Raw genomic sequence first — 14,290 nt, forward strand, 5'->3', positions numbered from 1 at the left:
TCTTTCTTTCTTTCTTTCTTTCCTTCTTTCTCTCTCTTTTTTTGAGATAAGGCCTCAATATGTGTAGTTTAGGCTGGTCTTGAGCTCACTATGTAGCCCTGATTGGCCTCAAACTTGATGCAGTTCTCCTGCTTCAGCTGTCCAAGTGCTAAGATTATAGGCGTGTGCCACTGTATCCAGCCATTTGTATACTTTACAAATAAGTTGTATTTCAACTTTTTAAAACATTGGGCTGATACTATAACAGGAATGAATGAGACATGGGTTAGGATTCTATTAGGCAGCAAGGAAAGCAGGGGCAAAATGGAGTCCGCTGAATCACAGCCCTCCAGGGATCTTACAAAAACATCTGACAGGTGTCCTTTGGCTGTCTGGGACCTCTGCAGAGTATGATCAGCTGGCCACTGGCTTAAGGGCACATGGACCCTGCATAGACAAGGACAGATTAGACCCTAAAAAGTATGCAGTCTCCCTAGGGTAGATAGTATATTGCTTACACAATGGCCCGAGCTCCTTTCTAAATCCCTTAAAAATCCATAAACAAAGAGCCCACAGGCGAATCCTACTCAGAACCCCCTCCCAGGTAGTGGGAGCTTTACTTCCTTGCCTTTTTATATTTTACTTTCTTGAGCTCTATCTTTTATTTCCTTAACTTTTATCTTTTAAATAAATTGACTCGCATCCTAACTTCTCCATCCACAATTTCGTTTTTCCTGATTGTAGGACATGACTCCAGCAGTCTGGTAACAGCATTCTGGTAATAATACTCTACCTTAAAATAGTGTGTGTGTGTGTGTGTGTGTGTTTCTGTGTGTGTGTTCAGTACTGGAAACTGAACTCAGGGTCTTCACACAGACTTATATCTCTAGCACCTGTCTTAGTTACTTTTCTGTTGCTGGGACAAAATATCTAATACCCACAAGTTAAAGGAAGAAGGGTTTTTTAGCTCATAGTTTGTAGAGGTTTCAGTTCATAGTGATGGGCTCCAAGGCAGGCTGACATGGCAAAGGAGAAACAGTCCATGGCAGAGGAGACAGGAGGTGGAACCAAGTAGCAGCCTGCCTTCCATCTTTCCCTTTATATTCTATCCAGGCTACAAGCCTATTGGTTGGTGACACCCACAAGCAGGGTGGGCCTTCTATTGTCCACATGGAGAACTGTGCTAAACCAATTCAGTTGTCACACATCCTTAATCCTAGTACCACATACCCTAGATCCAGCCACCTGCAAAAACAGAAACGGAAACAGAAACCAAAAACACTCCACCTAGGAGCACATGAGGTTTTTGGGGGCCATCTAGGTACAAGTACTTTTTAAAAGTTTGATGATATGGGGCCCTGCTTAGTCACTAAGTCACCCACCAGGCTTTATACAAAGTTAGTTTAATTCACATGGCAGGCCAACTCTAAGGTGGCCCCGATGATTGCTGCTTGCTGGTATTCCTGCCTTTGTGGAAGACCTTCCTGTTGAGTGTGACTTGTTTCGATCCCACAGAACATAGCCAGACTTGGGTTACAAAGGAGTGTACATGAGCTCTTGCTAGCAGACTTTCTTGCCCTCTTGGCTTGCCTGCTTTTATAGAGCAAGCTACCATGTAGGAGTGGCCTGCATGGCAAAGAAGTGACTCCAGTCTCCCAAAACAAGCCAGCATGAGACAGCAGCCCTCACTCCAGCAGCAGTGAGGACGCTAGCTTTGCCTACAAACACGAGTGTAAGACGAAGCCTTCTACAGCTGACCTTTCACTTCTGGTAACCCTGGGCCTGTCTGACACCAGGAAAACAGCCTGTGAAAGCCCCTGAAGACCTGTACTCAGATCCCTGACACAGTGTCCCACAGAAGCTGTTGGTTACTGTAATTAGTGAACAGTTATGAGAAATTATTCCTCAGCCATCAACAAACACAATCAAATCGTCACTCTTCCAAGTGTTAACAATCTGAGGTGATCAGAGTGTGATGCTTGATTGTGTCAACTTGAGAAAGAGAAGCTCAACTAAACTGGCTCAGCAATTCCACACCCTAGGGCAGCTCATTGCCCCGATGGTATAAAGGGAAATGAAGAAGGAATGCTTGCTTCTGTTTCTTTGGAGAAGCTCCAGTCTTCACCTTCACCTTGGACATCATCTGCTGGCTTCCAGTGCAGACTCTTCAGCTTCTGGTGTAGACCCATCAGCCTCCCAATATGGACTCATCCAGGACACAGCAGTGAGCTCCAGGCCTTCTACGGAATCTTTCCATCTCCAGTGTCCAGCCAGACCCTCAGCACTCATCCTCAGCTGACTCTGTGGGTGGCCACTGTAAGCCAATCTTGTAAGTTCTTATATATTTATGTTATATCTGATTCTCTAGTAATCTGTATCTGACTGATACAGATTTTGGTACTGGGAGTGGGGCATGTAGACGTATCTCTACTAAGGCAAAAGGTAAGTTGTTACATCTGGCTCTCCCTACAGCCAAAAAGAGGCACAGTGCCTGGTGGGTCTACTTGGAGTTTGGAGGCAACACATTCCTCACTTAGGTGTCTTACTCTGGCCCATTTATCGAGTGACTTGGAAAGGTGCTAGGTTTGAGTGGGGCTCAGTACAAGAAAAGACTCTGCACTAGGTCCAGGTGCTGTTCAGGCTGCTGTGGCCCTGGGGCCGTATGATCCAGCAGATCCAATGGTACTTGAAGCGTCAGTGGCAAGTAGAGATGCTGTCTGGAGTCTCTGACAGGGCCCCCAAAGGTCAATTGTAGCAGAGGCTTTGGGATTTTGGAGCAAGGTTCTGCTATCATCTACAGACAATTACTCTCTCTTTGAAAAACAGCCCTTGGCTTGCTACTGGGCCTTAGTAGAAACTGACTGCTTGTAATTTGGTAAGCCCCCCCCCCCATTATTATGTTATCTTTCTTTTACTCTTTAAAATAAAAAACAAAGAAAGAAACTGACTGCTTGACTATGGCTCACTGGGTCACCACTATTATGACTTGGGTATTGTCTTATCCACTGAGTCATAAGGTTGGACGTCCACAGTAACACTCTATCATTAAGTGGAAGTGGTATATACGTGATTGAGCCAGGGCAGGTCCAAAGGGTACAAGTAAATTACGTGAAGTTGTCCAGATGCCCATGGCCCCTACTTCTACCATATTACCTTCTGCTTCCCAGCATGCACCTGTGGTCTTGTGGGGTGTACCATGTGGTTAGCTGTCAGAGGAAGAGAAAGCTAGGGCCTGTTTTACGGATGGTTCTGCACGTTATAGAGGCACCACTCACAAGTGAACAGCTGCAGCATCTACTCCAGCATCCACTGCAGCACCCTTTCCAGGACATCCTTGAAGGACAGTGCTGAAGGGAATTCATCACAGTGGGCAGAATTTCGGGCAGTGCACCTGGTGGTACATTTTGCCTCGAAGGAGAAATGGCCAGATGTGTGACTATATACTGATCCACAGGCTGTAGCCAATTGCCTGGTTCAGTGGTCAGGAACTTGAAAGGAATGTAACTAGAAAAACTGGTGACAAAGATATTTGGAGAAGTATATGGGTAGACCTCTCCAAGTGAGCAAAAGGGTTTAAAAATATTTGTTTCCCACGTAATCTCTCACCAAAAGGTGACCTCAGCAGAAAAGGGCTTTCACAATCAAATGGATAAGATGACCCATTTTGTAGATAGTTGTGGAGGACCACCCAGGTGATTCTTGAAGGAGGAGCAATTGTGTCCATTTTAGCTGAGCCTGACCCTATAACCATGTGTTTATATGTACAGAGCTGGCTGGGACTTTTCCTTGTCCTTTCAGTTGGCTTTGCACAACGTGTATCAGTCCAGCCGAGGTGCTGATGGTAGTCTTTGAAGATGGCAGGCGTGTTTCCCCGGATCCCCATCCATTGTTCCCTTGTGTGAGCTGGAAACAAGTTGGGATGAAGAGCCAGTGTTCCACTCAAGATAGAGGCTATGACTCCCTGGGCCTTGAAAGATTACACATCAGGGCTGAAGCACCCACCCCAAAACTTTAGACACTATCTCAGTTGTGTTATGCAGATTACTCTTTCTACAGATCCTCCTCTCTGCATTGGCAAAGGTGATTTCAGGCTTCCCACCTAGCCTAGCTCAGGGCACTCACATACTTCCTGCCATTCTCAGTCACTCATCCTCAAGCCTCTCCCTTCTTCATGAATGAATAAAACCCAGGTTCAGCCTTGAGTGGAGGTCCTTTGCTCCAGATGGTCATCACTGTGGCTAGACTTTGGGACCCTTGGCTCCCCATAACTACAAGTATGTCTTAGTGTCTTTATTCTCACCATGGGTTGCCCTGGAAGTGGTAGATTGGAATTGACTCACTAGAATTCTGGTAACTTTTCCATGGGATTACAAATACAAACTTCCGGGCCACGATGAGGACCAGGAAGGGCTCTCCATAGATAATGGTCAGCCTCCTTCTTCAGCCAGTCCTGTCATTACTCAATGGGCCCATGAACAGAGTGGCCTTCATGGCAGGGACGGAGGTTATGCATGGGCTCAGCAACATGGACCCCCATTCACCAAGACTGACCTAGCTATAGCCACTGCTGAATGCCCAATATACCAGCAGCAGAGACCAACACTCAATCCCTGATGCAGCAACATTCCCCAGGGTGATCAACCTGTGACCTGGCGGCAGGTTGATTATATTGGACTGCTTCCATCATGGAGGGGACTGCGCTCTGTCCTCAGTGGCATAGACACTTCTCCCGGATATGGATTTGCCTTCCCTGCACGTACTGCTTCTGCCAAAACTACTATCCGTGGACTCACAGAAGGCCTTATCCACCATCATGCAATTCCACACAGCACTGCCTCTGTTGTAGTCAGGGTTTGCAAGGGAAAAAGTATAATACAGGACATGTAATATATAGGGTTATTTTATAATATTCATCCAAAGAGTCGAATGCAAAGGAGTGTGGGAGATCTGTCCACACACTGGAGACCCAAAGAGTCCAGCTGAGGCCCTGGATCCCATGGCAATGTCCTCCATGAGTCCAGCTGAAGACCTAGAGCCCATGACAATGTCTCATGCAAGTCCATTTCAGGGATCTGTGCTGGGAAGGCCTAAAGCTCAGTGGTGGAAGCTAGAAAGTCTGCACCAGTGGGGCAAAGGATCTGTGCCAGCAGGCTGAGGGATCTGCTCTGGAACCAGGAAGTGACACTAAGTAAGGACCAGAGCTCCCCCGAAAAGAACCGCAGCCATCCTCAGGAACAGCAAGGACCCAAGCTCCTCTGATGGTAACAGCTAAGTTCATATCAGGAAAGCCAGCGTGACGAGCTTCCCTGGGAGAATCAACAGCGCACCATCTTCCCCTCCAGGTCTCTTTTTATGCTGTTGGTAACAGTCCTCAGGTGGGCCTTCCACACTCAGCACCATGGTGATTCAGTTCACCTGGGTGTTACAAGTTGACCATTAGTTAATCCACCATAGCCTCTGACCAAGGAACATATTTTATAGCCAAAGAAGTGAAGTAAGGGCCTCATGCTTGTGGAATGCATTGGTCTTACCATGTTCCTCATCATCCAGAAGCAGCTAGATTGATAGAAAGGTGGAATGGTCTTTTGAAGACAAATTACAGGGCCGGGTAGTTGGCAATAGCTTGCAGGGCTGGGGTAAGGTTCTTCAAAAGGCTGTATATGCTTTGAATCAGCATCTGCTATATGGTAGTGTGTCTCCCACAGCCGGGATCCATGGGTCCAGGAATCAAGGGGTGGAAGTGGGAATGGTACCGCTCAGCATTACCCTCAGTGCTTCACTAGCGAAAGTTTTGCTTCCTGTTCCTCTGACCTTATGTTCTGCTGGCTTAGAAGTTTTAGTTCCAGAGAGGGGAAGCCTTGTACCAGGAAGCAAAATGATAACACTGAACAGGAAGCTAAGACTTCCCCCTGGTCATTTTGGTCTGCTTATGCCTCTGAGGAAACAAGCTGCAAAGGGAGTTGCGGTGTTGTCCGGAGCGATTGAATGAGACTAGGAAGGGGAAATTGGACTACTCCACGATCGAGGAGTGGAAGAGTATGCATGGAGCGCAGGAGATCCCTTAGGGCGCCTCCTAGTATTACTGTGCCCTGGTTTTTTTAATCTCTTAAAAATTTTTATTTTTATTGGTACATATGTTTGTAGTACATAACTAGGAAAGTGATGGATGGATTTATGCGTCAGGTCGCTCATTCCAAAAATGAGCACCCAGTCTTTACCAGGCACTCTTCCAGCCTCTGAGTGATATAGGGGAAATGCTAGAGGTCAAATACACCAAGTTCATGTTCCCCAAAGTCAAAGAATGAATTCTTAAGAAAAAATGGAGGTTAAAACTTTGAAAATTTATTGGAGAAAAGGAATGGGGAATGGGAATAGCTCCTGAGACAGGAGGGGTCCCAGATGGGTTGCCCTTCCTTTTTTTTTTTTTTTTTTTTCTTTTGGTTTTTGAGACAGGGTCTCACTATGAAGTTCAGGCCGGCCTTGAACCCACTATATAGTGCAGGTTGGCCTCAAATTGGTGGTGATCCTCCTGCCTCAGCCTCCTACGTGCTGGGGTTATAAGCATGTGCCACCACACACGACTACTGTGCCTTGTTATTAAAGTGAATAGGAAACTACAACAACCCAATCCAGGGAGAATGATAAATGGTCCAGAACCCTCAGGAATGACGGTATGGGTCACTCCACCAGGGAAAGAACTAAGACCTGCTGAGGTGCTTGCTGAAGGCCAAGGGAATATAGACTGAGTAATGGAAAAAGGTAGCTCTAAATAACACCTATGACCCATGATCAGCTACAGAAAGGAAGACTGTAATTGTACTACTTCTCTCTGTCCTATCAAAAGCCTGCTTGATTTCACACCAGAAGATTGAAGACAGCATTTTTTGACTGATCCCAGGTGCAGAGCTTGGGATTTTTTGTGCTTGTGTCCTGCCCACTTGCCCAGCCCGCTGGCCACACCCCAATCTCCTGCATCACTAACTCCATATGGCTGTAGTATTTGAAGGGTCCACTGGGGAACTAAAGTTAACTGAGGTCATAAGTGGGCCTTGGCCCAATAGGATTAACACCCTTACAAGAAGAGATAGGTTTACTCCTGTAATCCCAGCACTTGTGGGAGGCTGACTCAGGAGGACTAAATTTGTGTGTGTGTGTGTGTGTGTGTGTGTGTTTGAGACAGGGTCTCACTGTGGAGTTCAGGCTGGCCTTGAGCTCACTTTGTAGCCCAGGCTGGTCTTGAACTTGCAACGATGTTCCTGCCTCAGCCTCCCAAGTGCTGGGATTACAGGCGTGCATGACCACACCTGGCCTGAAGGACTGAAATTTCGACCCCAATGTGGAAGACCCTGTCTCAAAATAAAAAATACAAAAAGGACTGCAAATGTTGCTCACAGCAGAACTGCTGGGTTCAACCCCCAACGCTCTGTGTGTGTGTGTGTGTGTGTGTGTGTGTGTGTGTGTCTATACAGTAGGTCAAGGCTGCTCACTTGTTTTGGCTTGAGCCTGGAAAGTGACTGTGTAAAATATTGAGAGGCAGAGATGGGAGGAAGCAGTTTTGGGGCCAGTTCTTTGCCTTTTATGTTTTTGTTTTGCTTTGTTTTGTTTGAGACAGGGTCTCACTTTGTAACTCAGGCTGGCCTCAGACTCAAGGTTATCCTCCTGCCTCAGCCTCCTGAGTGCTTGGATGACTGACATTTGCCACCATGCCTGGCTGAGATTAGTTCTAATCCATATCCTACTGTGATTCTTTCTTTCATACAAAGGACAGGAAACACATTCTTCAAAATCCTACAAACCAATAAACACTTAAAAGGGCTTAACACCTGGGGATGGTGCCACATACCTGTAATCACAACCGTTGGGAGGCTGAGGCAGGAGGATCACTGCGAGTTCAAGGCCAGCCTGGACTACATAGTCATCTCAAGGCCAACTACATAGTGAGACTCTGTCTAAAATAACACAAACAAAACAACCACAGTAAGTGTTCCCATAGGCCAAGCAGAGTTTTTCCTTTTCATTTTCTTGTAGAGTTGGCAATTAAATCCAGGGCCTTGCCTTTGTTAGGGAAGCATCTACCACTGAGCTATATCCCCTGCCCGAGGAGGTTGGTTTTACAGATAGAAAATAGCTGAAGAAAAAAGAAATAAAGAATAAAAGCAGTTTGGTCATTTCAAAGTGACTGTCTTTACAGTAACACACCAGGCCAGGTAGACAGAACAACAGAAGAACAGCAGATCGGTTAACATCAAGTTATTTCAGGAGCTTTGTTTTGTAAGGGCTAAAGCACAGGCAACATTACTACCATGGTGACTCGAACGAGCTGGACTGGGAAATCTGACCACTGTTTCTCTTGATTTCCAGGAAGGTCAGATAATCTTGTTTCTTCTGGTGGAAAGTCAGTATGACTTCAGCTCTCGGTCTAATCTATTGAGGCTGACTCCAGGATCTCGGTCTAAAACAATGAACCAGAATTTTTTTTTTTTAACAAAGAAGAATAAGTACTGTATTTGATGAAAGGACAGTTCAAGCTGGACAATAAAACACCCATTAGATGAAAATGTTTTTTTTTTTTTTTTTTTTTTTGTCATTTTGGAGACAGGGTCTCACTATGCAGTTCAGGCTGGACTTGAGCTCACTTTGTAGCCCAGGCTGGTCTAGAACTTGAAATGATCCTCCTGCCTTAGCCTCCCAAGTGCTGGGATAACAGGCATACACCACCATGCCCAGCACTTATGTTGTTTTGATTTTAGTAACTCATAAATCTGAATTTTTATTCTCGTGTGTGTGTGTGTGTTTTGAAACAGGGTCTTACTACGTTGTCCAGGCTGGCTTTAAACTCTGTTGCCTCAGGAATGCTAGTATTGCAGGTACGTGCCACTGCACCCACATCCTCTGGTCTTCTGTTAAAGTTCTTTATTGGGAAAGTGGGGCAGGGTGTGTTGGCGTACTCTCTTGTAATCCTAGCTACTTGGGGCCTGAGTGAAGAGGATTACAAATTCAAGGCAATTTAGCAAGACCTTGTTTTATAATAAAAAAAAAAAAAAAGAAAAAAAGAACTGGGGATGTAGCTTAACAAGAAGGCACTGGGTTCACTGGGGAAATATAATATTCCAGCCTCCCAGTATCTGCAACTACTACTTCTTAAATGATATGGAGCAGCTAATCATTCAGTCCTATGGGGTTCACAAACGTACCAGGGAACTGGGAGTTAAAAAGTACACCAGCCTTAAACCTGTAATCCCAGCACTTAGGAGGCTGAGGCAGGAGGATCACTGCAAGTTCAAGACCAGCCTGGGCTACAAAGTGAGCTCAAGTCCAGCCTGAACTGCATAGTGAAATCCTGTCTCAAAAAAAAAAAAAAAAAAAAAAAAAGTGCTCCAGCCTTGAAGGCTATGGCCTTCTGATAACACACAGGCAAGGGAGGATGGGAAGGCAGTCAGCCTTCAAAGACTGTGAGGTCCCCAGAAATGCCTGGAAGGCAGAGCCAAAACACCAAGATCATTAAAAACAAACCCACGCAGGCAGGGGAGTGATCTGCCTGCTCCAAAACCCAATTAGGAACTTTCCAGATGATAAGGGGCAGTTCCAGGTGGTAAGGGACAGATGCATGGGCGCAAGGGTCACTACGGTTATCTTTACTTTTATATAGTTACTGTCTCTATGGTGTGGTAGTGGATGCCTCTCCTTTTATACAAAATAATTTATACAGTTATAGTTGGTCACTTTTCATTTTCTTTTTCCCTCTTGGTTTTGGGACAAGTTCTCACTGTATCTTTGAACTCTAGGTCTTTCTGCCTCAGCTTCCCAACTACTGGCACTATAGGCCTGTAATACTGCACCTCCCTTAGTTTTTTTTTTCTTTTAATTAGTGTAAAAATCACACCCTGAGGTGGAAACTCAAAATGGTAACGAGTCGGGCATAGTGGCCCGGTAACCCCAGGGTTTGGCAAAGGTAAAGCAGGATGATCTCAAATTCAAGCCCAGCATGGGCAATTCAGTAAGTCCCTGTCTCAAAAATCAAAGGCCTGGTGCCAGGTGTGGTGGCATATGCCAGTAATCCCAGCACTCGGGAGGCTGAGGCAGGAGATCACTTTGAGTTTGAGGCCAGCCAGGGCTACAAAGTGAGCTCAAGCCCAGCCTGAGCTACATACTAAGACCTTGTCTCAAAAAAACAAAACAAAATGAACAGATACCAGCAGAACCAGGCATGGTGGTACATGCCTGTAATCCTAACACTCTGGAAGCTGAGCCAGGAGGATCTCAAGTTTGGGCCCAGCCCAGGCAATTTAGCAACTTAGTGAGACCCTGTCTCAAAAATTGGGGAAAAAAAAAGGGCTGGGGATGTAGCTCAGTGCAAAGCCCCTGGGCTCAATCCTCAGTAGCAAAATCAATATAAATAAATAGTAACAGAAGCACATCCTCCCCCTTCTCAGGAGCCAGCAGGAATAGGTCCAGGGCTAGGGCTGCAGAGAGGCGGCCACAGGTAGGGGAGTCCAGCAATAGCTGGAAGGAGACGCGGGGAGGGTTCTGGACAGCCAGGGCCAGGCAAGGGCTTGTGGGTTTGGAGATGTCTAAACCACGGTAATTGGCCTTATCTCACTCTTCACTCTTTCGGGCAAAGGTCTGACCTTTAATTGGATCCTACATGTGACATGCGGACACCCTGCTCCTCACTCACTGGCGAAGTCTGAGTTGGAGTCGGTGGGTGGGGTGGGTGGGTAAGGTCCTTGCAAGAGCTGACACCGAGTCCGGCCCACGAGACTGGCCTTCCTAGTTCATCATCTCTTATTTTCAGCCTCGACCTCTCGCCTGGCTCCCGAAGCCTACAGTATAGCAAGGGTGCAAAAGCCATTTCTGCAGGGTCCGCTGCACCCCCAAATCAATGCATATTAGATCGGTGCTCAAACTTGGCCACTCACCTAGGGACTTCATTTACTACAATCTCGGAAATCATTCATCTTCCTCTCCATTTCTCATGTACTTCTTAAATCTCCCTCATATTGTTCCCTTTGCATCCTTATTTCAAGCTTCGTCATCTCACACGAAACACCAGCAAGAACTACATCAACTATTTTTGTTTTGAGTGAGGGTCTTGCTATGTAGTTCTCCCTGGCCTTGAACTCGATATACAGCTCAGGCTGGAGTCGACCTCACAATGATTCATCTGCCTTAGCCTCCCCAGCACAGGATTGTAAGTGTGCCACCGTGTCTGGCTATATCTCATCACACCTTGGAAGCTGCTCCTAGTTCAAACTTCAAATTGACTCCCTACTACGTATCTCTTTTCCTTCTTTTTTTGGTTTCTCCATTTTTTGAGACAGGTTCTCACTATTTCGTTCAGGTTGGCCTATGTAGCACTGGCTGGCCTCAGACTTGCAGGGATCCTCCTGCTTCAGCCTCCTGGATGCCGGGATTACAGGTGTGTGCCACCATGCCTGGCTTGGTTTCTCTGTCAAGCTATGTAGTCCAGGCTGGCCTCCAACTCGCAATCCAGTCACGACCCTCCTGCCTCAGTTTCTTTGGACTACAGCTGTGCACCACCATGCCGACTAATTCTCTTAAAAATACAAATGTACTCTCACTCCTGTTAAAACTTTCCATGGCTCTCCTTTTCACAAAAAGATAAAGATGTCTCCGAGTAGCTTCAGGTCTCTGCTCCTCTGAAAAACCTTGTCTTATCTGACCACCTGCGCTGCAGCTGACCTCCTCCACAATGCTATCGTCTGGTTCACTTCATCCATGGCTCTTAGCACGATCTTAATTCCCGCGTCTGTCTGTGGATTTATCATCTGTCCTCCCTCTCCCCTCTCGTGAAGTCTCTCTGGGTTACAGTGGAAAGCAACACACGCCTCCTCACCCACCCTAGCACAGTGGTGGCCGGGAGGCAGGCGTGTAGCCATTCACTGAATGAAGGTTCTTGTCCGTCTGCCTGTCCTGGAGCGTCCCAACTTGCTTCCGCCGCTGCATTTCCCCACAGCATTCCTTGCTGTCCAGTCACTTCAGAATTCTTTCTCCAAGTAAACATTCAATTGTTTGTCTTTTCTTTCTTTTCCTATTGTCCCCTTCACCCGGTATGCCCCTGTCCTCCTCCATCAACTTATCCATTCCTAACTTTTCTACCAAAGTCTTTCTAAAGTCACTACTTTTTGTTTTTTGGGGACAAGGTTTATGTAGTTCAGGCTGACCTCGAACTCCCAGGTTTGCTTCAAATTTGTGATCCTTCTGCCTCAGCCTCCTGAAATGCTATGATTACAGGCCTGTGCTATCATGCTGGGTTCTAAAGTGACCTCTTGTGTGAATTCTACCTTCACTCCTTCAAGTATATTATTACAGTAACGCAGTTTCTTACGAATGTCTTCAGCAAGTAACGTGTTATCTAGCATGTCCTTTGCTCTCTAGCTCTCTCTCCCCCTATGGAAGTGTGAAAAAACATTTGTTTAGAGTAACTATAAACAAAAACCAGGGAAGGGCCAAGGCATGGTGGTGCACGCCTATAATCCTAGCACTTGAGAGGCTGAGACAGGAGGGTTGCCATAAGTTCCAGACTAGCCTGGACTACATAGTGAGTTCAAGACCAGCCAGAACTCCACAGCGAGACCCTGTGTCAAAAAAACCAATCCAACCAACCAACCAACCAACCAACCAAACAACCCCTCTCACACACACACACCAAAACCCAAACCAAAGTTTAACGTTTATCCCTCACCCGGCCACCAGGGTCCTGCTAGGTTGCCCAGGCCGGCCTTAACCTGAGATCTTCATGCCTTAGACTCTTGAGTAGCTGAGATTGCAGAATTTGTTACCACGCCCAGTTCTCTTTTTCACGGCTTTCTGAGATGTCTAGCAGAGCAGAGCATGAGCTGGTTGCTTCTTCTTTAATTCATAAACATCTACAGTGCACATCTTTATGAGCAACTTTTAAGACCACAGCCTTAATATATTACTGATTTCTCTAGATCTTCTACCTTCAATTTATTTAATTTTTTTTTGTACTGGGGATTGAACCCAGGGCCTTTGCACTGAGCTACATCCCCCGACTTTTTGATACGCGGTGTCCTGAGGATTTACTTTTTTTTTTTTTTTTTTTTAAGAGTTTTGAGTAACTTTTCCCTAGTTGAGTAACTTTTCCCTAGTTGACCCCCGCCCCCCCATTTACCCGGTGACAGCTTGGAACGTAGAACGTGATGTAATTTTATGAGGGAATAAGTATTTTGCTGGGGGCAAAGGAGGGAACTTAATTCCTGGTCCCACCGAAGTGATAGAGTAAGAGCTAGAAACGCAGCCTCGGGGGTAAATTATGACCTGAACAGCCTCTGCGAAAATCCCCGTTGTTACCGATGGCTTTTTCAAGTAGTCCCAGCGCACCGTTTGTTAAAAGTAAAATTAGCTCCTGTTCCAGAATCCGCTGTCATCCCAGTCCTCCCCTGCAGATGTAGCCGCCCGCCACACGCTCGTCCGCGCCCGCGTCAGCGCATCAGGACCACACGGGAGCAGGCGGCGCGAACGGCAGTCCTGGCAACGCTCCGGCGCCGCGGTGCCAGCTTCTGTGCTAGGCAACCCTCCCGCAGCACCGCACCGGTCTCCACCACCCGGAAGCCGGCGCCACTCCCACCTGCAGGAGAGCACGTGCCGGCCGAGGGACTTGGGACCCCGGGCGCCGACCCGCCGCCGGGCCCGGGGACAGCACGTGGTGCACGCGTGGGTACAGCGGCCCCGCAAGCGCTGCCGCGGGCGGCGAGAAAGGCGGGTCCTCATCAGCGCCGGAAGCAGTCCCCCGCGGGGTCTGGGACCTGTCTGGGCTGCACCTCCCCCGCCGGTCACGACAGCGTGTCCGCCGGAGGAACAACCAACCTGCCACCTGAGGCCTCCCAGACCGCTCCCACCCATCACCGGACACCTCGAGTGGAAGCTTGAGAGGAATCGAGTTGATATCGCGGGCCCGCCGCCACCTCCTGAACTACGCCTCCCGTGAAACCCTGCGGCGCCGAGTGGCTGGTGCGCAGGCGCGCGCACAGCGTGCGTGGTGACGTCACCGGTTCTAGAACGTTGCTGTGGTAGCGCACGGGCGCCATGTTAGGACGAAGGGGAAGGAGGAGAAGCGCTTAAAGCGGCGGGAGCGGGCGCGGGAGTGGGGTTGGACCCACGGCTGAGGCAGGCTCCCCCTCCCTCCCGCCTCAGTGGATCATGCCCAGGGCGGCAGCGACGGCGGCAGCGGTTGCGGGGGGGAAGTGATTAGGCGGTGCCGGCGCAGGAGACGATGCCGTTGTAAGTGATTTGTGTTCTGTTTGCTCTCGCACGCCGGCCGGGCCTC

At 47.7% G+C, this 14,290-nt stretch overlaps 2 protein-coding genes across 11 annotated transcripts in view; one reads left to right on the plus strand and one right to left on the minus strand.

Annotated features, from left to right (window-relative positions):
• Nucleotides 1–7,889: 7,889 nt before the first annotated feature.
• On the minus strand, nucleotides 7,890–13,910 carry LOC106149160 (tRNA (guanine-N(7)-)-methyltransferase-like). 7 transcript variants are annotated; one of them, XR_001235146.1, is made up of 3 exons: nucleotides 13,282–13,910; nucleotides 8,282–8,431; nucleotides 7,892–7,928 (listed from the first exon to the last, which is right to left on the minus strand). XR_001235146.1 is itself a non-coding variant. In XM_013517205.1 (2 exons), exons 1-2 carry the CDS (start codon nucleotides 13,864–13,866, stop codon nucleotides 7,910–7,912), a joined length of 294 nt encoding a protein of 97 aa, XP_013372659.1. In that variant the 5' UTR covers nucleotides 13,867–13,910; the 3' UTR covers nucleotides 7,890–7,909. The 7 variants fall into 7 exon arrangements, 2 of the variants coding, with proteins under 2 accessions (XP_013372659.1, XP_013372658.1); XM_013517205.1 differs by lacking the exon at nucleotides 8,282–8,431 and having other exon boundaries at nucleotides 7,890–7,928; nucleotides 13,592–13,910; XR_001235144.1 differs by lacking the exon at nucleotides 8,282–8,431 and having other exon boundaries at nucleotides 7,896–7,928.
• Nucleotides 13,911–14,049: 139 nt separating this feature from the next.
• The window catches only part of Papola (poly(A) polymerase alpha), a 66,865-nt gene continuing 66,624 nt past the window's right edge, over nucleotides 14,050–14,290 (plus strand). For 3 of the 4 annotated variants that reach the window (XR_261947.2, XM_005390400.2, XM_005390404.2), the window contains exon 1: nucleotides 14,050–14,244. Coding sequence is in view for 3 of the 4 variants with exons in the window: in XM_005390400.2 (XP_005390457.1) it covers nucleotides 14,237–14,244 (8 nt within the window). In the remaining variant the exon portion in view is untranslated. The remainder of the gene's footprint in view (nucleotides 14,245–14,290) is intronic. The other variant, XM_005390401.2, reaches the window with a different exon arrangement.

Source organism: Chinchilla lanigera, unplaced genomic scaffold (genome assembly GCF_000276665.1).
Source record: "Chinchilla lanigera isolate Chin_1 unplaced genomic scaffold, ChiLan1.0 scaffold00037, whole genome shotgun sequence".
NCBI lineage: Eukaryota > Metazoa > Chordata > Mammalia > Rodentia > Chinchillidae > Chinchilla > Chinchilla lanigera.